General features: G+C 47.7%; 2 protein-coding genes across 2 annotated transcripts in view; one reads left to right on the forward strand and one right to left on the reverse strand.

Annotated features, from left to right (window-relative positions):
* Nucleotides 1–13484, reverse strand: part of rpia (ribose 5-phosphate isomerase A (ribose 5-phosphate epimerase)) — a 37385-nt gene extending 23901 nt beyond the window's left edge. Inside the window, exons 1-4 of the mRNA XM_078408894.1 lie at nt 13329–13484; nt 8255–8315; nt 3482–3537; nt 1088–1147 (exon numbers count right to left, since the gene is read on the reverse strand). Coding sequence (XP_078265020.1) covers nt 1088–1147; nt 3482–3537; nt 8255–8315; nt 13329–13484 — 333 coding nt within the window. The remainder of the gene's footprint in view (nt 1–1087; nt 1148–3481; nt 3538–8254; nt 8316–13328) is intronic.
* Nucleotides 13485–14520: 1036 nt separating this feature from the next.
* Nucleotides 14521–23135, forward strand: part of suclg1 (succinate-CoA ligase GDP/ADP-forming subunit alph) — an 84584-nt gene continuing 75969 nt past the window's right edge. Inside the window, exons 1-2 of the mRNA XM_078408459.1 lie at nt 14521–14532; nt 19851–19965. Coding sequence (XP_078264585.1) covers nt 14521–14532; nt 19851–19965 — 127 coding nt within the window. The remainder of the gene's footprint in view (nt 14533–19850; nt 19966–23135) is intronic.

Here is a 23135-nt window from a genome sequence, read left to right on the forward strand (position 1 = left end):
AACACAATACTCCAGGTGTGGTCTCACCAGGGCCCTATACAACTGCAGAAGGACCTCTTAGCTCCTATACTCAACTCCTCTCGTTATGAAGGCCAATATGCCATTAGCTTTCTTCACTGCCTGCTGTACCTAACATTCCTTTAGGAAGGAGATGAGGAGAAATTTCTTTAAGTAGAGCGTGGCGAATCTGTGGAATTCTTTGCCACAGAAGGCTGTGGAGGCCAAGTCATTGAATATTTTTAAGGCAGAGATAGATAGATTTTTGATTCGTACAAGTGTCAGAGGCTATGGGGACAAGGCAGGAGAATGGGGTTAGAAGGGAGAAATAGATCAACCATGATTGAATAGCGGAGTATACGTGATGGGCCAAATGGCCTAATTCTACTATCACATGACCTTGTGACCTTATATACATGCTATTGATGGCCCAGATGTAGGAATGAAGAATGAGTGTGTGCATGCGAGAGCAACACTTCCTACGGCCACTTCCCCCAACTTGCCCTACTACTTGGCTGAACGCACCCCATGTGTTGATGCTCCAGGCCAAGGCCCCACCTCCCATCCTCCAAAGCAAGCGACGTAAACAAGCGCAGGCTCGGCGATCGCTTCGCTCAACACCTCCGCTCGGTCCGCATTGACCAAACTGATCTCCCGGTGGCCGAGCACTTCAACTCCCCCTCCCATTCCCAGTCTGACATTTCTGTCATGGGCCTCCTCCAGTGCCATAGTGAGGCCCACCGGAAATTGGAGGAACAGCACCTCATATTTCGCCTGGGCAGCTTGCAGCCCAGTGGTATGAACATCGACTTCTCCAACTTTAGATAGTTCCTCTGTCCCTCTCTTCCCCTCCTCCTTCCCAGTTCTCCCTCTATCTTCCTGTCTCCACCTATATCCTTCCTTTGTCCCGCCCCCTGACATCAGTCTGAAGAAGGGTCTCGACCCGAAACGTCACCCATTCCTTCTCTCTTGAGCTTCTGCCTGACCTGCTGAGTTACTCCAGCATTTTATGAATAAATACCTTCAATTTGTACCAGCATCTGCAGTTATTTTCTTATATTATATAACAAGATCATCAAATGTGCTTTACCTCAGGGTGTCTGTCCAGGTCACTGAGATGTAGATGGTGCTGGAGGATTAGTTGGCGAGCCTGCAGGGGGAATGAGAGGGAGATGCCCATTGAGTTGCAACCAGTCAGTTCAGTTTAGTTTATTGTCACGTGTACCGAGGTACAGTGAAAAGCTTTTGTTGCGAGCTAACCAGTCAGCAGAAAGACAATACAGGTGCTCCCCGGCTTACGATGCTTCAACTTGCGATATTTCGACTTTGTGATGGTGCAAACGGCAGCGACCCGTAGCGAGCCAAAGCCAAAGCTCGCTTCCGCCCAAGTGATCGCGTGTATTAAATGCATCTCGGCTTACAATATTTTCGGTGCCGGTGGTTTTCTCGGAATGGAACCCCATCGTAAGCAGAGGAGCATCTGTACATAATTACAATCGAGCCATTTACAGTGTATAGATACATGATAAGGGAATAATGTTTAGTGCAAGGTAAAGCCAGCAAAGTCCGATCAAGGATAATCCAAGGGTCACCAAGGAGTTAGATAGTAGTTCAGCACTGCTCTCTGGTGCCTGATAACAGCTGGGAAGAAACTGTCCCTGAATCTGGAGGTGTGCGTTTCCACACTTCTATAACTATTGGCCGATGGGGGAGGGGAGAAGAGGTTGTGGCCAGGGTGCGACTCGTCCTTGATTATGCTGCTGGCCTTGCCAGGCAGCGTGAGGTGTGAATGGAGTCAATAGAATGGAGGTTGGTTTGTGTGACGGTCTAGGCTGCGTCCACAATTTGCTGCAATTTCTTGCGGTCTTGGATGGAGCTTTTTATGGTTACATTGTAAACACAGCTCCCGTTGTATATACATGGGCACTGGGCAATCACAGGATTTGCAGTCAAAATGCTGGACATCAGGTGTTTAAAACTTATTTTCAGTCAGTCATCCAGAAGAAAGGGAGGGAGAGAGAAAACGGGGAATTACAGACCAGTTAGTCTAACATCGGTAGTGGGGAAAATGCTAGAGTCAGTTATTAAAGATGTGATAGCAGCACATTTGGAAAGTGGTGAAATCATTGGACAAAGTCAGCATGGATTTATGAAAGGTAAATCATGTCTGACGAATCTTATAGAATTTTTCGAGGATGTAACTAGTAGAGTGGATAAGGGAGAACCAGTGGATGTGTTATATCTGGACTTCCAGAAGGCTTTCGATAAGGTCCCACATAAGAGATTAGTATGCAAACATAAAGCACACGGTATTGTGGGTTCAGTATTGATGTGGATAGAGAACTGGCTGGCAGACAGGAAGCAAAGAGTAGGAATAAACGGGTCCTTTTGAGAATGGCAGGCAGTGACTAGTGGGGTACCGCAAGGCTCAGTGCTGGGACCCCAGCTATTTACAATATATATTAATGATTTGGACGAGGGGATTGAATGCAACATCTCCAAGTTTGCGGATGACACGAAGCTGGGGGGCGGTGTTAGCCGTGAGGAGGATGCTAGGAGGCTGCAACGGGACTTGGATAGGTTAGGTGAGTGGGCAAATGCATGGCAGATGCAGTATAATGTGGATAAATGTGAGGTTATCCACTTTGGTGGCAAGAACAGGAAAGCAGACTATTACCTGAATGATGGCCGATTAGGAGAAGGGGAGATGCAATGAGACCTGGGTGTCGAGGTACACCAGTCATTGAAAGTAGGCATGCAGGTGCAGCAGGCAGTGAAGAAAGTGAATGGTATGTTGGCATTCATAGCGAGGGGATTTGAGTATAGGAGCAGGGAGGTTCTGCTGCAGTTGTACAGGGCATTGGTGAGACCACACCTGGAGTATTGCGTACAGTTTTGGTCTCCTAATCTGAGGAAAGACATTCTTGCCATAGAGGGAGTACAGAGAAGGTTCACCAGATTGATTCCTGGGATGGCAGGACTTTCATATGAAGAAAGACTGGATAGACTCGGCTTGTACTCGCTGGAATTTAGAAGATTGAGGGGGGATCTTATAGAAACGTACAAAATTCTTAAGGGGTTGGACAGGCTAGATGCAGGAAGATTGTTCTCGATGTTGGGGAAGTCCAGAACAAGGGGTCACAGTTTAAGGATAAGGGGGAAGTCTTTTAGGACCGAGATGAGAAAGTTTTTTTTCACACAGCGTGGTGAATCAGTGGAATTCTCTGCCACAGAAGGTAGTTGAGGCCAGTTCATTGGCTATATTTAAGAGGGAGTTAGATGTGGCCCTTGTGGCTAAAGGGATCAGGGGGTATGGAGAGAAGGCAGGTACAGGATACTGAGTTGGATGATCAGCCATGATCATATTGAATAGCGGTGCAGGCTCGAAGGGCCGAATGGCCTACTCCTGCACCTATTTTCTATGTTCCTATGTTTCTAAAAGCTTAAGTATTTGTACTTAGTGAAGGAAACTGCTTCATCTTACCTGGAAGGAGGAAGGTACACACACAACTTTCAGATTCTCATCTTGAACCCGCTTCGCTGCAGAAGACAGAAACACAAATTTTTAAAAGGGCAAAAGTAATCATTGTATGGACTAGAAATAAAGAACTGAAGATGCCGGTTAATACACAAAAGGACACAAAGTGCTGGAGTAACTCAGCAGGTCAGGTTCATCTCTGGGTAACGTTTGAGCATCTCTGGAGCGTTTGACGGCACTGGGCCTGCACTGACTGGAGTTTAGAAGAATGAGGGGACCTCAGATAATTGGGAAAGCAACCACTGCATTACAGCACCACTATCTGCACTAGACATCTCCAAACAAATACTTATTGCACAGCTCTGTGAAACCAGCCCCAGCTCTCCCACAGTTAGAGAATCACCATGAATGTCACACAGCTTACTCAGTGGGTTATTGTTTGTTTCTGCTTGCCCAACAATCAGATCAATATTTGCCATCAAGCTTCACGGCCAAGAGGTTTAACTCTGTAGACACGACAGATAAAAGCCCAATACTCCGCGAGGCATCGCCCACTGTGCTGAATTGGGAGGGACACCAATGGCCATGCTTGGCCAGGACGACTCTGCAACGTCGCCAAGACAACAGGCCTTCATGGTCAGATTAAAAACTCGACACCTATACCAACTGAGACTTGGAAATGACCTCAAATCTGGCAACTCTGTATTGTCTCAATGTACTACTGCTATATTCTTGTACTGTTTCCGAGATACTTATCTAAGATGCATTTAAGTGCTTATGTATAACTATACGTGTACTGAACTATTTCCAAAAATGAATTTCACTGTACCTCAGTACATCTGACAAATATAAGACCATTAAATGTAAGAACAAGACCGTATTGTCCCCTCCAGCACCCTCCCAAAGTGATGATACAAAAATAACGTCAGAGGGGTCTATATTGACCAGGTATTGGGAGGGACATAAAAGCACCTTTTTTTCACGAGTAGTAATTCTACTCAATTACCAAAGTCTGTAGTCTCTTTTTTGCTCTGGTTTATTTTCACCCACATTTAGACCGTAATGTTGTATTCTTAGTGTTTTGATGTGGTTATGCTTTATTCTTAATTGTTAACTGTACGTTTGTGTTGTCATTTGTGAGCGGAGCACCAAGGCACATTCCTTGGTATTTATTTCACAAAATGCTGGAGTAACTCAGCAGGTCAGGCAGCATCTCAGGAGAGAAGGAATGGGTGACTGAAGGGTCTCGACCCGAAACGTCACCCATTCCTTCTCTCCTGAGATGCTGCCTGACCTGCTGAGTTACTCCAGCATTTTGTGAAATAAATACCTTCGATTTGTACCAGCATCTGCAGTTATTTTCTTACAAGGCACATTCCTTGTATATGCACATAGTTGGCCAATAAACTTATTCATTCATTCATTCATTCATTCATTACTCCCCTGCTCTTCTTCTAAATATTCTCTAGGGGTCTTTTACATAGACCTGAGAGGACAAACAATTCGTAAAATAATAAAAAGGGACTGCAAATGCTGGTTTAAACCAAAGATGGTAGATAGAGAGTGATCAGCCATGATCGCATTGAATGGCGGTGCTGGCTTGAAGGGCTGAATGGCCTCCTCCTGCACCTATTGCCTATTGTCTATAAAGTGCAGGAGCAGCAGAGTGAGTCAGGCAGCATCTCTGGAGAAAAAGGATGGGTGACCTTTTTCAGGTCGGAACCCTTTCTTTACTTTTTAGGAGAAGATAAAACCGATAAGGGGTTGGGGGATTCCAGAACCAGGGGGTCACAGTTTAAGAATAAGCGGCTGGCCATTTGGGACTGAGATGAGGAAAACAAATTTCACCCAGAGAGTTGTGAATCTGTGGAATTCTCTGCCACAGAAGGGTGTGGAGGCCAATTATCATATCATATCATATATCACTGGGTGTTTTCAAGAGTTAAATGTAGCTCAAACAAAATGCTGGAGTAACTCAGTAGGACGGGCGGCATCTCTGGAGCGTGAAGGAATGGGTGACCTTTTGGGTCAAGACCCTTCTTCAGACATTCTTTAGACATAGCTCATAGGGTTAACCGAAACAAGGGATATGGGGAAAAAGCAGGAACGGGGTACTGATTTTGGATGATCAGCCATAATCACATTGAATGACGGTGCTGGCTCGAAGGGCCGAATGGCCTACCCCTGCACCTATTTTCTAAGTTTCTATGATAAGGTTGGAGGCTGTGGAGGGCAGACAGCCAGAAGTGATAAAATCAGAGGTGGTCTTAGAGATAATGGCCTGGTGCTCATCTGTGGGGTTATGGTTCAGAGGCAAGTAGGAGGTGGTGTCCGAGAGCTGGCGTCTTCCCTCAGCGTGGCTGAGATCAGCTCGCTAGACTACCACGGCACCTTCTGGTCAGCGGGCTTGATGATAATGTCGGGATTGTTGCAGAGTGAGTTGGAGGCCGTACCTTTGGAGTGGGTAAGGGGAATGGAAAAGACGGTTTATATCCCGCCGGTGGATGGAAATGAAAAGGTCTAAAGAGGGTAGAAGGTTGTCTGGAGGAGAATCTCTAAAGCATGTGAAGGAAGGAACTACAGATGCTGGTTTACACCGAAGATAGACACAACTGGTTGAAGTAACTCAGCGGGTCAGGCAGCATGTCTGGAGAGAAGGAATGGGTGGCGTTTTGGGTTGAGACCCTTCTTCAGACTTAGATTTCCCAGTCGACCCGAAACATCACGCATTCCTTCTCTCCAGAAATGTTGCCTGGCCCGCTGAGTTACTCCAGCATTTTGTGTCTATCTTCGGTTTAAACCAGCATCTGCAGTTCCTTCTTACAAGCCTCTTCATTCAATTTAGTTTAGTTTAGTTTCGTTTATTGTCACGAGTACCGAGGTACAGTGAAATGCTTTTGTTGCGTGATAATCGGTCAGCAGAAAGACTATACATGATTACAATCGAGTTATTTACAGCGTAAAGATTCATGATAAGGGAATGACGTTTAGTGCAAGGTAAAGCCAGTAAAGTCTGATCAAGGATAGGGTCAAGACCCTTCTTCGGACTGAGTCAGGGGAGAGGGAACTAGAGATATCAAGAGGTACAAAGAACAAATGAAGAAAGGTGCGCAAATGGACAGCGTCGATGATCAAGGAAAGCAGAAGCCCACAGTGGCCCATTGTTGGCTGAGGGCAAGGTTATAACGAGTGAAACAGTGAAACTCAGCAGGATGACAGTGAAACTAGATGAACGACTTGGATGGGGGAGGAATGGAGAGAGAGGGAAAGCAAGGGTTACTTGAAGTTAGAGAAATCAAACGTCATACCGCTGGGTTGTTAGCTGCCCAAGCGAAATATGAGGTGCTGTTTCTCCATTTTGCATTGGGCCTCGCTCTGACAGTGGAGGAGGCCCAGGACAGAAATATAAATCCCCAGGGCCTGATGGTCTGCATCCCAGAGTACTCAAGGAGGTGGCCCTCGAAATCGTTGGTGCATTGGTGATCATTTTCCAATGTTCTCTCGACTCTGAATCAGTTCCTGTGGACTGGAGGGTAGCCAATGTAACCCCACTTTTTAAGAAAGGAGGGAGATCGAAAACGGGGAATTATAGACAAGTTAGCCTGACATCGGCAGTGGGGAAGATGCTGGAGTCAATTATTAAAGATGTTATAGCAGCCTATTTGGAAAGCAGTGACGGGATCAGTCAAAGTCAGCATGGATTTATGAAGGGGAAATCATGCTTGACTAATCTTTTGAAATTTTTTGAGGATGTAACAAGTAGAATGGTTAAGGGAGAGCCAGTGGATGTGGTGTATTTGGACTTTCAAAAAGCCTTTGACAAGGTCCCACACAAGAGATTAGTGTGCAAAATTAGAGCACATGGTATTGGGGGTAGGGTATTGACATGGATTGAGAACTAGTTGGCAGACTGGAAGCAAAGAGTAGGAATTAATGGGTCCTTTTCAGAATGGCAGGCAGTGACTAGTGGGGTGCCGCAAGTCTCAAAGCTGCGACCTCAGTTGTTTACAATATACATTAATGATTTAGACGAGGGAATTAAATGTAACATCTCGGGATGGCGAGACTAATGTATGATGAAAGAATGGGTCGTCTGGGCTTGTATTTGCTGGGATTTAGAAGGATGAGAGGGGATCTTATGGAAACATTAAAAATTCTTTGAGGATTGGACAGGGTAGATGCAGAAAAAATGTTCCCGATGTTGGTGGAGTCCAGAACCTGAGATCACAGTTTAAGAGGGGTAGGCCATTATTCTCTGCCACAGAAAGCAGTGAAGGCCAATTCACTGGATGTGTTCAAGAGAGAGTTGGATACAGCTCTTAAAGCTAACGGAATTAAGGGATATGGGGAAAAAGCAGGAACGGGGTACTGATTTTGGATGATCAGTCATGATCATATTGAATGGCGGTGCTGGCTCGAAGGGCCGAATGGCCGACTCCTGCACCTATTTTCTATGTATCTATGTCAGTGTGGTAATGGGAAGGAGAGTCAAAGTGTTTGGCAACCGTGATTTTGCATAGGCCAAGGCGGACTGAGCGAAGGCGTTCAACGAAACAATCGCCCAGTCTGCGCTTGTTTAAATCGACAGCATGTTGGATTTAAACAAAAGATTTCCATATCAGCAAAGATGTCACGATCCTTGATTTATAGTTCAGCTACTCACCGGACAAATACACTGAGCGTGGTAGTAGGAAATTTGAGGAAGAGGATAGTCGTACACATTAGACCATTAACTTTATTAATTGTACATCACAAACAAAAATCGTACATGCCACCCACCTAATCGCTCCACTGCGTAGACCACTGTCGATCCACTCCCGATACCCAAAGCTTGGTTATTCTAGGGGATAAACACAATAAACTGGGTCAGTGTTATTCTTGTTGAAATTACACTGTATTTCACGTTGTCAAAGTCATTGGCAGTGTGTTTTCACAGCTTTTCCCATCTTAAACAGTGACTATTTATATCAAATAAACTCCAGGTCATCAGAAAGGTATGGACTAACACATGTTAAGTCTCCCTTTGTACCTATTCACAGGTAAGAACACTTTTTTTTTAGAGATACAGGTCCTTCGGCCCACCAAGTCTGCGCCGCCCAGCGATCCCCGCACATTAACACTATCCTACACACACTAGGGACAATTTTTACATTTACCCAGTCAATTAACCTACATACCTGTACGTCTTTGGAGTGTGGGAGGAAACCGAAGATCTCGGAGAAAACCCACGCAGGTCACGGGGAGAACGTACAAACTCCGTATAGGCGGCGCCCGTAGTCAGGATCGAACCTGAGTCTCCGGCGCTGCATTCGTTGTAAGGCAGCAACTCTACCGCTGCGCCACCGTGCCGTCTGTGTCACCTATTCAGGACAACAGTCTCTCTGTCCTTTCCTTCTTTTGTTGTTTGTTTGTATGTGTCAAATGTATGTTTTTAGAGTTCTTTAACTTGTTTTATGTGGGGGGAGGGAGATGGGGGAAACTTTTTCTAATCTATTACTTCGACGGAGATGCGTTTTTGTTTCTGTGTCGAATCTCCGTCTGCACTGCGGCCTAACATCGAGGAGTTGGCGGCCTTTGCCGGAGACCGACTTCGTGAGCTCCACCGCGGGTGCCTGCGGGACTTAAATGGTGAAGCTCGTGATTCCTTTGCCAGGGATCGACCACTGAGCTTCGATGTGTCGGACTGAAGGACCTGTTTCCACAACATATGACTACAACTACTCCACTATATCAAATCCTACTGGCAACCTCCCTCTCTATCAAAGCCCCATTCCCTCCCTAACCATCTAACTCTTCCTTCCTGCGAAGCAGTCTCCCTTCTATTGACTTCATCTACACCATGTTGCCACGGCAAGGCCACCAGCATAATCAAGGACAAGTCTCACTCCCTCTTCTCCCCTCTCTCATCAGACAAAATGTAACTGCGAATTCACACACCTCCAGATTCAGGGACTGGTTCTACGGTTCAGTTTAGTTTATTGTCAAGTGCATCGAGGTACAGTGAAAAGCTTTTGTTGTGTACGAACCAGCCAGCGGAAAGACAATACATGATTACAATAGACAATAGGTGCAGGAGGAGGCAATTCGGCCCTTCGAGCCAGCGCCGCCATTCAATGTGATCATGGCTGATCATTCTCAATCAGCACCCCGTTCCTGCCTTCTCCCCATACCCCCTGACTCCGCTATCCTTAAGAGCTCTATCTAGCTCTCTCTTGAATGCATTCAGAGAATTTGCCTCCACTGCCATCTGAGGCAGAGAATTCCACAGATTCACAACTCTCTGACTGAAAAAGTTTTTCCTCATCTCCGTTCTAAATGGCCTACCCCTTATTCTTAAACTGTGGCCCCTGGTTCTGGACTCCCCCAACATTGGGAACATGTTTCCTGCCTCTAACGTGTCCAACCCCTTAATAATCTTATATATTTCGTTAAGATCCCCTCTCATTCTTCTAAATTCCAGTGTATACAAGCCTAGCCGCTCCAGTCTTTCAACATACGACAGTCCCGCCATTCCGGGAATTAACTTAGTAAACCTACGCTGCACCCCCTCAATAGCAAGAATATTCTTCCTCAAATTTGGAGACCAAAACTGCACACAGTACTCCAGGTGCGGTTACAATTGAGCCATCCAGTGCACAGACATATGTAAAGGGAATAAGGTTTAGTGCAAGATAAAGCCAGCAAAGTCCGATCAAAGATAGTCCGAGGGTCACTAATGAGATAGATAGTAGTTCAGCACTGCTCTCTGGTTGTGGTAGGATGGTTCAGTTGCCTGATAACAGTTGGGAAGAAACTGTCCCTGAATCTGGAGGTGTGCGTTTTCATACTTCTATACCTTTTGCTCGATGCGAGAGGGGAGAAGAGGGAGTGGCCAGGGTGCGATTCGTCCTTGATTATGCTGCTGGCCTTGCCGAGGCAGCGTGAGGTGTAGATGGAGTCAATGGAAGGGAGGTTGGGGTTTTTTCGGTGTTCTGGCTGCGTCCACAATTTACTGCAGTTTCTCGCGGTCTTGGATGGACCTGTTCCCAAACTATGCTGTGATGCTGCTTCCCAGGTTTTATCCGGCAACTGAACCGTCCTATCACCAACTAGAGCGCATTCATGAGCAACTTCAAACTACCTCAATGGAGATCCTTGGACTATCATGCATCGGATTTTACTTTGCACTAAACGTCATTCCCTTTATCCTATATCTGTACACTGCGGACGGCCTGATTGCAATCGTGCAAAGCTTTTTTCGCTGACTGGATAGCACACAACAACAAAAAAACTTTGCACCTTGCTTATAATAAAACACTAGACCAAGTGGACCCGTTGGGCCCAAACCTCTCCTGCATTGGTGTAGCACCCTCTCCTCCCGCCCTCCCCACCCCCCCTCTCCCTCCTCCCTCCCCACTCCCTCCTTCCCCCCTTTCCCCTCCCCCCCACTCCATCCCCCTCAACCCCCCTTATCCTCCCCCTCCCCCTCCCTCCCTAGGAGATAGATTTAAAGTTTAAAATGTGAATAGCTATAACACCGATTTCAATGAAACTTCTTCCATTAGCACCAAAGGGATGACGGTGAGTAAGGTGGGCCTAAAATTGTCGCACTGTCGTGTACCGTTTTGGCTGAAGTTCAGTCACAAACAAGACAACAAACGAGAGTTTTAGTATATAGATGACAATAATAAACTGAACTCTTCCAAAATACTCCTGCCTTTCCGAATCTCCACTCCTCTCTCTAAAACTGCCTGGTAAAACCCCCTCCCCCACTCCCATTTCCTGTGGCAACTCTCTCTGCGTGCTGTTCCAGAAGAGGGTCCATTGTACTGGCGTGTGGAATGATTTAACTGGATAGCATGCAGAACAAACCTTGCACCATATCCCTGCACATGTGACAATAATAAACTAAACAATCCCTTCCACAATTACACCATCAACGTTCCTCCCCATGAATATAGAAAGAAAGAACTGCAGATGCTGGTTACCACACAAAAGGACACAAAGTGCTTGAGTAACTCAAGAGTGGTTTATTCTCATACGTCCCAGATAGAACTTCTTTACTTGCAGCAGCACAACAGAAGATGTAAACATAGTACACTGTGAACAGTATGATAAACAGGAAATAAAGTTCAGTGTGTATATATACACACATATGTACAGATATATACACATATATACACGTGTGTGTGTATGTCGACATATATAAATTATATATGTGTATATCCCCAGGGCCATAGCTGCTATGAACCAGTCCTGCTGAGCCGGATGGTCACAACGCATAGATCAACTTGCACTTTACCCTGTCTAAAACTGTTACAATTGTTTCGTTGGGTTGCTGTTGTCTAAATTACTTAAATTATTGCATCGTATGGGAGGCGCATTCTCAATCTCGTTGTACCACTGGGTACAATGACAATAAAGATATATTGTATTGTATTGTATTGTATTGTATGTGTGTGTACATATATATATGTGTGTATATATTACACAACTGAAGAACTTCAGTCTGAAGAAGGGTCTCGACCCGAAACGTCACCCATTCCTTCTCTCCCGAAATGCTGCCTGACCTGCTGAGTTACTCCAGCATTTTGTAAATAAATACCTTCGATTTGTACCAGCATCTGCAGTTATTTTCATATATTACACAACTTTTTTCCTGTTTATTATATTTACATTTATTTACACACACATATATAGACATACATACAAAAAAAAACAACCAGCAAATGTGAAAAAAGACGAAACCATTGCCCCCAAGTCTATGTAGTTCAGAACTATGTGGCTCAGCAGGCCAGGCAGCATTTCTGGAGAACTCCATGGTCTCGTCTGAAAACATCATCAACCCGTGTTCTCCAGAGATGCTGACTGACCTGCTGAGTTATGCCAGCACTTTGTGTCCATTTGTGTATTAACCAGCATCTGCAGTTCTTTGTTTTTACATTTTGACTGCTCCACTGCAAATTCTCCTCAAAGTATGCCAACTTTGAACAAGTTATTCTCCTCTCTGACAGTTCTCTCAGTCTGAAGAAGGGTCTCGACCTGAAATGCCACCTGTCCATGTTCTCCAGCAATGCTGCCTGAACATTGCCCCCCTCCCCTCTTCTTCTCCCCATCCTCCTGTCCTCTCCCCTCCTCCTCCTCCTGTCCTCTCCCCTCCTCCTCCTCCTCCTCTTCTCCTCCCCCTCGCCTCTTCTCCCCTCCTCCTCCTCCTCCTCTCCTCTCCCCTTCTTCTCCTCTCCCCCCTTGTCCCCCTCTCTTCACATCTCCCCTCTTCATCTCCTCTCCCCTTTCTCCTCCTCCCCTCTCCCCTTGTCCCCCCTCTCCTCTCCCCTTGTCCTCTCCTCCTCCCCCTTGTCCTCTCCTCCTCCTCTCCCACTTCTCCTCTCCCCCTTCTCCTTCTCCCCCCCTCCTCTCCCCCCCTTGCCCCCCTCTCTTCACCTCTCCCCCCCTTGCCCCCCTCTCTTCACCTCTCCCCCCTTGTCCCCCTCTCTTCACCTCTCCCCCCTTGTCCCCCTCTCTTCACCTCTCCCCCCTTGTCCCCCTCTCTTCACCTCTCCCCCCTTGTCCCCCTCTCTTCACCTCTCCCCCCTTGTCCCCCTCTCTTCACCTCTCCCCCTTGTCCCCCTCTCTTCACCTCTCCCCTCTTCTCATCCTCTCCCCCCTCTCCTCTCCCCCTCTCCTCTCCCCCCTTGTCCTCCTGTCCCCCTTCTCCTCTCCCCCCTCTCCTCTCCCCTCTCCTCACCCCCCTTCTCCTCATCTCCCCCTTCTCCTCTCCCCCTCCTTACCCCCCTTCCCCTCTCCCCTCTCCTCCCCCCTTGCCTTGTACTCCTCTCCCACCCCACCCCCCAGTTCCCTGGCTGGGGCAGCTCACCTGCACATGGTTATCCACAGCCATGTAGCCAGCCTTCTGCTTCGCCTGCTCCTCCTGCTGCTCCATGCCTGCGCTGAACTTCCTGGTGCCTGTCAGCCTGTGCAACTCCACGCCTCCCCCCAGCCTCTGCACCAAGGTTAGCAGCCGCTGCAACATCTCCTCCTCTCTCTCTCCCTCCCTCCCTCCCTCCCTCTCACACACACTCACCCCTTTCACCCTGGGAAATGTAGTCTCTCTCTTTGCACACTACAACTCCCAGCCTGCACCCTCCAAACAACACCAAGCCAAGTGGAGCTCAAGTTAAATGCCTGCAAGTTGAATGCCTGCAAGTTAAATGCCTGCAGTGGACATTGCATTCGCAACATGTGTGGAAAGCAATTTATTTTTATTATTATTATTATCATTATTGTGCAATGCAATCAACATGCTGCAAATGCAGTAAAGCAATATCTTTACTGCATTTGCAACGTGGTGCACTGGAAGGGTAATATTTACTCTGGGGAAATGTGCCACAGGCAATGATGGTCCAATTCTATACTGCCATCGTAGAGTCCGTCCTCACCTTCTCCATCATGGTCTGGTTTGGCTCAGCCACCAAGCACGACATCCGGAGGCTGCAACGGATCGTTCGATCAGCTGAGAAGGTTGTTGGCTGTTGCCTTCCCCCCATTGACGAACTGTACACTGCAAGGGCCAGGAAGCGAGCGGGCAAGATCATCTCTGACCCCTCTCACCCTGGCCACAAACTCTTTGAAGCACTTCCCTCTGGAAGGCGACTCCGGACTGTCAAAGCAGCCACAGCCAGACATAAAAACAGCTTTTTTCCCACGAGTAGTAGATCTACTCAACAACCAAACATCTGTAGTCTCTTTTTGCTCTGGTTTATTTCACTCACATGTTTAAACTGTAATGTTGTATTTTTAATGTTTTAATGTTTTATGCTTTATTCGTAATTGTTTACTGTGTGTTCGTGTCGTTACTTGCGAGCAGAGCACCAAGGCACATTCCTTGTATGTGTACATACTTGGCCAATAAACTTATTCATTCATTCATTCATTCAATCTCTGGTACAGGATAACTTCCAGCCTGCACCAGGTGGATCTCAAGTTAGATTCCTGCAATAGACGTTGCTTTGCTGTATTTGTAACTTGTTGAACGTGAAGCGTGGGAAGGGTGATATTTACTCTGGAAAATGCATAATCTGGTAAACACACAGTCTCTTGCCCAGAGTATGGGATTCAAGAACCAGAGGACATAGGTTTAAAGTCAAGGGAGACCTGAGGATAACATTTTTATACTGTGGGTGTATAGAACAAGCTGCCGGAGGAAGTCGTTAAGGCAGGTACTATCGCAACGTTTAAGAAACATTTAGACAGGTACATGGATAGGCCAGGCTTGAAGGGATGAGGGCCAAACGCAGGCAAACTAGTGTAGATGGGACATGTTGGTCAGAGTGGGCAAGTACTTGCCCTGTTTGCACTCCGTGTGACTTATGACTCAATGACTGAATGTAGTCCACTCTCTGGCACACTATTACTCCCAGCCTGTGTTGTCTAAAATGCCAAGAAACTGTTGCTTTTCCACATTTGCAACCTGTTGATCGTGTTGCACTGGAAGTTTGATATTTACTCTGGGAAATGTAGACCTCTCTCCGACACACTACAACTCCCAACCTGCTTTGCCCAAATAATACCAAGTGGATATCAAGTTAAATTCCTGCAGTAACTACTGCTGATTGGTCAGTGTGAGCTTGGTGGGCCAATTGGCCTGTATCTAAAGAAATTGTACTTGGGTCAAAAAAGACAGGAAATACTGGGAGTATCAGCGGGTCAGGCAGCATCCCTGGAGAACATGGATGGGTGATGTTTCAGGTCTGGACCTTACTTAAGATAGATAAAATACTTCAAAAAATGAGAAACTCCTCAGTCTGTACTTTTTAAGAAGGCTCCACTCCTTCAACATCTGCAGTAAGATGCTAGCAGATGTTCAATCAATCAGTGGTGGCCAGTGCCATCGCCTTCGCTGCCGTGTGCTGGGGGCAGCAGGGCGAAGGCCGCGGACGCCAACAGGATCAACAAACTCATCAGGAAGGCTGGCTCCATCCTGGGGGTGGAGTTGGATTCATGGGAGGTGGTCTTGGAGGGGAGGATGCTCCTCAAACTGTGGAGCATCCTGGATAATCCAGCTCACCCCCTCCATGACACCACTGGTCAACCTGAGGAGCACCTTCAGCAACAGACTGGTTCCACCAAGATGCAGCACAGAATGCCACAGGAGATCCTTCTTTCCTTTGGCTATCAAACTGTACAACTCCTCCCCCTTCAGTCGTGGGGTAGACAGAGACTGAGACTGAGACTGTCTCCCCCCCCCCCCCCGCCCCCTCCCAATCTTTGCACATCCCCAATCCTTTAATGTCATATTTCATGTATTTTGTGTTTTTATGACTGTTGGCAGATCAATTTCCCTCCTGGGATAAATAAAGTTCTATCGTATCGCATCGTAGTCTGAAGAAGGGTCCATCACCTGTCCATGTTCTCCTGGCATGCTGCATGACCTGCTGAGTTACTTCAGCACTTTATGTCATTTTTTTGTAAACCAACATCTGCAGTTACTTGTGTCTACATTGTACTTGGACTATGTTGTGGAATTTGAAACCCTAATGGTTTGCTCAGAACCAGAAAAAGCAGGTTGAATATATTTCTGTATTGTTATAATTTGTTTTTCATTATAATACCTGTTCATCAACAATATGGCATGTAAACCCCTCTGCAGGCAATGATAGATTTTGGAAGAAAAAAGAACAGGAAGACAGATTATTATCTGAATGGTGTAGGAAAGAACTGCAGATGCTGGTTTAAATTGAAGGTAGACACAAAATGCTGGAGTAACTCAGTGGGACAGGCAGCATCTCTGGAGAAAAGGAATGGGTGACGCTTTGGGTCGAGACCCTTCTTCAGTCTGAACAAGGGTCTCGACCCAAAACGTCACCCATTCCTCTTCTCCAGAGATGCTGCCTGTCCTGCTGAGTTACTCCAGTATTATCTGAATGGTAGGAAAGAAAACTGCAGATGCTGGTTTAAATCAAAGGTAGATCCAAGATGCTGGAGTAACTCAGTAACTTATCTGAATGGTGTCAGGTTCGGAAAAGGAGAGGTGCAACGAGACCTGGGTATGCTTGTACATCAGTCACTGAAAGTAAGCATGCAGGTACAGCAGGCAGTGAAGAAAGCTAATGGCATGTTGGCCTTCAATGCGAGAGGATTTAAGATTAGGAGCAAGGAGGTCCTACTGCAGTTGTACAGGGCCCTGGTGAGACCGCACCTGGAGTATTGTGTGCAGTTTGGTCTCCTAATTTGAGGAGGGACATTATTGCTATTGAGGGAGTAGGTTCACCAGGTTAATTCCCGGGATGGCAGGACTGACATATGATGAAAGATTGGGTTGACTGGGCTTGTATTCACTGGAATTTAGAAGGATGAGAGGGGATCTTATAAAAACATATAAAATTCTTAAAGGATTGGACAGGCTAGATGCAGGAAAATTGTTCCCGATGTCGGGGGAGTCCAGAACCAGGGGTCACAGTTTAAGAATAAGGGGTAGGCTATTTAGGACTAAGATGAGGAAAAACTGTTTCACCCAAAGAGTTGTGAATCTGTGGAATTCTCTGCCACAGAAGGCAGTGGAGGCCAATTTACTGGATGTTTTCAAGAGAGAGTTAGATTTAGCTCTTAGGGCTAAAGGAATTAAGGGATACGGGGAAAAAGCAGGAACGGGGTACAGATTTTAGATGATCAGCCATGATCATATTGAATGGCAGTGCTGGCTCAAAGGGCCGAATGGACTACTCCTGCACCTATTTTTCTATGTTTCTATGTTTCTATAGATAAGGAAGTATAAGGTGTGAAAACAGGGCAAAGGGAATAGAGACCAAGGAAAATGTAGAATAAGTCATTGTTTCATCATCAAAGAGCATCTGACGTGGGCAACGCACATTGCCACACTGGTGGGTAAGGCAAAGCAGCGCCTTTACCACCTTAGACAGCTGAGGAAATTCAGAGTGTCTCTGAGGATCCTTCATTGCTTCTACTCTGGGGCTGTAGAGAGCATCCTGTCCGGCAACATTACAGTCTGGTTTGGGAACAGCTCTGCCCAGGACGGGAAGGCCCTGCAGAGAGTAGTGCGTTCGGCAGAACGCACCATGGGAACTACACTTGCCCCCCTGCAGGACCTATACATCAGGAGGTGCAGATCGAGAGCAAGCAAGATTATGAGGGACCCCTACCACCCCAGCAACGGACTGTTCCAGCTGCTACGGTCAGTCAAACGCCTCCGCTGTCACGCTGTGAAAACGGAGAGGATGAGACGGAGTTTCTTCCCACAGGCCATCAGGACTGTTAACGTTTATAACTCCAGGGACTAAATTTTGTCTTCTCTGTATTAATTTTAATTTATATGCTGTAACTGTAATTCTTTTTGTTTTGCACAATCCGCAGGCATTGCCACTTTCATTTCACTGCACATCTTGTATGTGTATATGACAAATAAACTTGACTTGACGACTTGACTTGACTTGCTGGAAGAAGGTAACAACAAAGCAAACAGAGATAAAAAGGTAGTCGGAGACAGTAAGACTGGTTGGAGAACTGGGAAGGGGGAGGGATGGAGAGGGAGGGAAAGCAAGGGTTATTTGAAGTTAGAGAAATTAATGTTCATACCGCTGGGATGTAAGCTGCCCAAGTGAAATATGAGGTGCTGTTCCTCCAATTTGTGCTGGGCCTCTTTCTAACAATGGAGGAGGCCCAGGACAGAAAAGTCAGTGTGGGAATGGGAGGGGGAGTTAAAGTGTCCAGGTAGCTTCAGGCGGACTGAACGGAGGTGTTCAGCGAAACGATCGCCGAGCCTGCACTTGGTCTTGCCGCATAATATTACAGCTTAATGTCCTTTCATTAGAATAGGTCCGTTCTGACGCAAACTGGAAAGGCTTAAAATGACTTGTGGAAAGATGGGATGCCGTTCCTTGAACTTTGCTGGAGCAATGCAGGAGACCAAAGCCAGACGTCAGAGTGGAACTAGGATGGAGAATTAAAGAGACAGGATGAACCTTGAGAACTAAATGTAGGTGCTCTGCAAAATGGACATAAAGTGCAGGCATAACTCAGTTGGACAGGCAGCATCTCTGGAGAAAAAGGGTGGGTGATATTTCCGGTCAGGACTTTTTATTTATCTTTATGCTGGGATAAACCTGCATCTGCAGTTCTTTGTTTCTACATTGTGTTCTGCAAAGTAGTTGCACAATCTATGCTTGGTTTCTTTGGTGTGGAGGAAATAAGTACTCATTATGGTACCACCCCCACCATCAGTCTGAAGAAGGGTCTCGACTCGAAACGTCAACTATCCATGTTCTCCTGAGATGCTGCCTGACTTCCTGAGTTTCTGTGTAGGAACTGCTGGTTTACACTGAAGATAGACACAAAATGCTGGCGTAACTCGGCAGGTCAGGCAGCATCTCTGGTGAAAAGGAATAGGTGATGTCTCGACCAAAAGAGTCACCCATTCCTTTTCTCCAGAGATGTTGCCTGACCTGCTGAGTTACTCCAGCATTTTGTATTTATCTGCTATGTTTCTACTATGCTCTGAAGATAGACATAAAAAAGCTGGAGTAACTCAGCAGGACAGGCAGCATCTCAGGAGAGAAGGAATGGGTGATGTTTCGGGTCGAGACCCTTCTTCAGACTGAGAGTCAGGAGAGAGGGTAACTAGAGATATGGAAGGGTACAAAGAGAATGTAAGGTGTGAAAAGGACAGATCAAAGCAAATGATGGTCTATCTTCGGTGTAAACCAGCATCTGCAGTTCCTTGTGTTGGAAGATTCTGGTTTGCAAAGAAGATAGACACACATTGCTGGAGTAACTCAAGGGGACAGGCAGCATCTTTGGAGAGAAGGAACGAGTGGACACAAATGTTGTGTCTATCTTCGGTGTAAACCAGCATCTGCAGTTATCTTCCTACACATTTCTTCTACTCTGCTCTTTATTTCACAAAATGCTGGAGTAACTCAGCAGGTCAGGCAGCATCTCAGGAGAGAAGGAATGGGTGACGTTTCAGGTCTCGACCCTTCTTCAGACTGAATCGTTTCGGGTCGAGACCCTTCTTCAGTCTGAAGAAAGGTCTCGACCCGAAACGTCACCCATTCCTTCTCTCCCGAGATGCTGCCTGACCTGCTGAGTTACTCCAGCATTTTGTGAATAAATACCTTCGATTTGTACCAGCATCTGCAGTTATTTTTAAACTTCTGCTCAGTTCAATCACATTCTGAACTACAAATCCCACAATGCCATTCGAACGCCAGGACCCCTCTCCCATTCCATGTGACTAAACAGATCGCCCGACAAACAGCAGAAATTAAAGGAAAGAAGAAGGAGCGGGGAATTGAAGGAGGGTGGGCGGAGCGAGGAATTGAAGGAGGGTGGGCGGAGCGAAGCGAGAGATAGTGAGACGTAGAGGTAGGCCTGTGGGTGTCAGGCGTACAGGCGGGTTTCGGGCTGCTGTGGCCGGGGGTCCTGGACTGTCATTGGCGCTGACCCCGAGCAGAGGAGATGGCGGCGCTGGCGGGGAGGCTGGGGGCTGCGGCTCGCCCGTGAGTAACAGCTGTGACCGCTCCGCCATACCGCCCCACACCATCCCACACCACACTACACCCGAGGGGAGAGAGGAGAGAGGGGAGAGGAGAGGAGAGAGAGAGAGAGGAGGGTAGAGAGAGAGGGAGAGAGAGAGAGGAGGGGAGAGAGAGGAGAGAGAGGAGAGAGAGAGAGAGAGAGGAGGGGAGAGAGAGGGAGAGAGAGGAGAGGAGAGAGAGGAGGGAGAGAGAGGGGGAGAGAGAGGGGGGAGAGAGAGGGAGAGGTGAGAGAGAGGAGAGAGAGGAGAGATGAGAAGAGGAGAGAGAGAGGAGAGAGAGAGAGAGAGAGAGAGAGAGAGAGAGAGAGAGAGAGAGAGAGAGGAGAGAGAGAGAGAGAGAGAGAGAGGAGAGAGAGAGAGAGAGAGGAGAGAGAGAGGGGAGAGAGAGAGGAGGGGGGAGAGAGAGGAGGGAGGAGAGAGAGAGGAGGAGAGAGAGGGGAGAGAGAGGAGAGGGAGAGAGAGGAGGGGAGAGAGAGAGAGAGAGAGAGAGAGAGAGGAGGGAGAGAGAGGAGGGAGAGAGAGAGAGGAGGGAGAGAGAGAGGAGGAGAGAGAGGAGAGAGAGAGGAGAGAGAGGAGAGAGAGAGAGAGAGAGAGAGAGAGAGAGAGAGAGAGAGAGAGAGAGAGAGAGAGAGAGAGAGAGATGAGAGAGAGAGAGGAGAGAAGAGGAGGCTATTTCGTGAGTACCAATACCGCTCCACCCCACACTACACACTGCACCCGAGGGGGAGAGAAGAGAGGGGGGGGAGAAAGAGAGGGGGAGAGAAGGGAGAGGGGGGAGGCGAGAGGAGAGGGGGAGGCTGCAGCTCATTCGTGAGTACCAGCACCGCTCCTCCCCGCACCGCCACACAGCGCTCCACCTCACACCGAACTGCTCACACTGTACCCGGGAGGAGGGGTGAGGAGAAAAGAGGGGAGGGGAGGGAGGGGTGAGGAGAAGAGAGAAGAGGGGGAGGAGGGGTGAGGAGAAGAGAGAAGAGGGGGAGGAGAGGAGGGAGAAGAGAGGGGAGGGGGAGGGAGGAGGGGAGGGGAGGGGAGGGGGAGGGGGGAGAAGAGAAGGGAGGGAGGAGGGGGAAGGGAGAGGAGAGAGGAGGGGATGGGAGAATAGGGGAAGGGGAGGGGAGAGGAGAGGGAAGGGAACGGTGAGGAGATGAGGGGAGGGGAGGCTGTGGCACGTCCGTGAGTAACATGCCTCCACCACACCACCCCGCACTGCACTTACTGCACCTGGGGAAGAGTGGAGAGGGCTGATGAGAGAGAGAGACAGTTAGACTTTCAAGAGAGTTAGATTTAACTCTTAGGGCTAACGGAATCAAGGGATATGGGGAGAAGGCAGGAACGGGGTACTGATTTTGGATGATCAGCCATGATCATATTGAATGGCAGTGCTGGCTCAAAGGGCTGAATGGCCTACTCCTACACCTATTTTCTATGTTTCTATGAGATGGTGGTGCTGGCGGGGCGGCTGCGGCTCATCAGTAACACAGTTCCACACCCCCGCATCGTTCCATTCCGCCCCACCCGACCCTGATCCCGGCCAGGAGAGGAGAGGAAATGGCGCTTGTCGGTGAATCTGACTCACTAGCACCTCGCCGGCTGAACCCAATCCACCCCTACTCAGCCCAGCCCATGGGAAAGAGGGAGTGAGAGTGGTTGGATTTGGTGTTTGGGGAGTGCAATCAGAGAGTCATGGAGTGATACAGTGTGGCAACAGGCCCTTCGGCCCAACTTGCCCACACCAGCCAACATGTCCCAGCTACACTAGTCCCACCTGCCCCTGCTTAGTCCATATCCCTCCAAACCTGTCCGATCCACGTACCTGTCTAACTGTCTCTTAAATGATGGGATAGTCCCAGCCTCAACTACCTCCTCTGGCAGCTCGCTCCTTTCTTTCTTCTGGGGGAGAGAGTGGCTTGAGTGTATCATCTGGGGTAAAAGGGGATTGGGTCTATCATTTGGGAGAGAGAGGATTGGGTCTAACGTGGGGAAGAGGGAGTTGGGTCTAATATCTGGAGAAGAGGGGGGTTGAGTATCATTTGGGGTAAAGGGGCTTGGGTCTATCTGCAAGAGAATGGCTTTGCAGTCAATCATTGGGAGAGAGTGGCTTGGGCCTAATATGGGGGAGAGGAGGTTGGATCAAATTTCTGGGTGAGGGAGTGGCTTGGGTCTATTATCTGGGGTAAAAGCGATTGGGTCTATCTTTGGGAGAGAGGGGGTTGGGTCTATCTGGGAGAGAGGGGGTTGGGTCTATCTGGGAGAGAGGGGGTTGGGTCTATCTGGGAGAGAGGGGCTCGGGTATATCCAGGGGTGCAGTGCTGCCAGAGCTCACCATCTCTGAAAAAAAAAATAACCCAAAATAAACCGGGGAATTTTAACTAGCGGGGAATTTAACAGCGGCAGCTCCAGCACCAGTGACAGCTCCAGCATCTAAAAAATTAGCACTGCAACACTTGGTATAACTGGCAGAGTAGCTTAGGTCTATCATTTGGAGAGTGGGCTGTGGGTCTAATATCTGGGGGAAAGGGGCTTGGGTTTACCTCCTGGGAGAGATGGGATTGGGTCATCAAGAGTGTTTTACAAGAATGTTTTACACAAGAGAAGCAACCCATGTGTAGCAAGTTCTGGGCATGGATTGCCAAGAGTTAAGTGAAATTTGTGTCAGCAGGGCCAGGCTATGACCAGCTCAACAAGAGAGAGTATTCATCCATCCATGTTTTTAAACGTCATCGACAAAACAACGTCATGGTGGCGCAACGGTAGAGTTGTTGCCTTAGAGCGCCAGAGATCCAGGTTCGATCGGGTGCTGTCTGTATGGAGTTTGTACGCTCTCCCCGTGACCTGGTGGGTTTTCTCCAGGATCTCCAGTTTCCTCTCACACTCCAACGATGTACAGGTTTGTAGACTGATTGGCTTGGTATAATTGTCAACTGTCCTTAATGTGTGTAGGATAGTGTTAGTGTGCGTGGATCGCTGGTTGGCATGGACTCGGTGGGTTGAAGTGCCTGTTTCCTTGCTGTCTATAAACTAAATTAAATTCTGGCTCTGTCCTTGCTTGATCTAATGTGCAATTCTTGTTTGTGGGTCTGGTTTTAAAAACCCCCCAGATAATTTGGAATTAAGAGAGACCCAAGAAGA

The sequence above is a fragment of the Rhinoraja longicauda genome, chromosome 1 (assembly GCF_053455715.1).
Source record: "Rhinoraja longicauda isolate Sanriku21f chromosome 1, sRhiLon1.1, whole genome shotgun sequence".
NCBI lineage: Eukaryota > Metazoa > Chordata > Chondrichthyes > Rajiformes > Arhynchobatidae > Rhinoraja > Rhinoraja longicauda.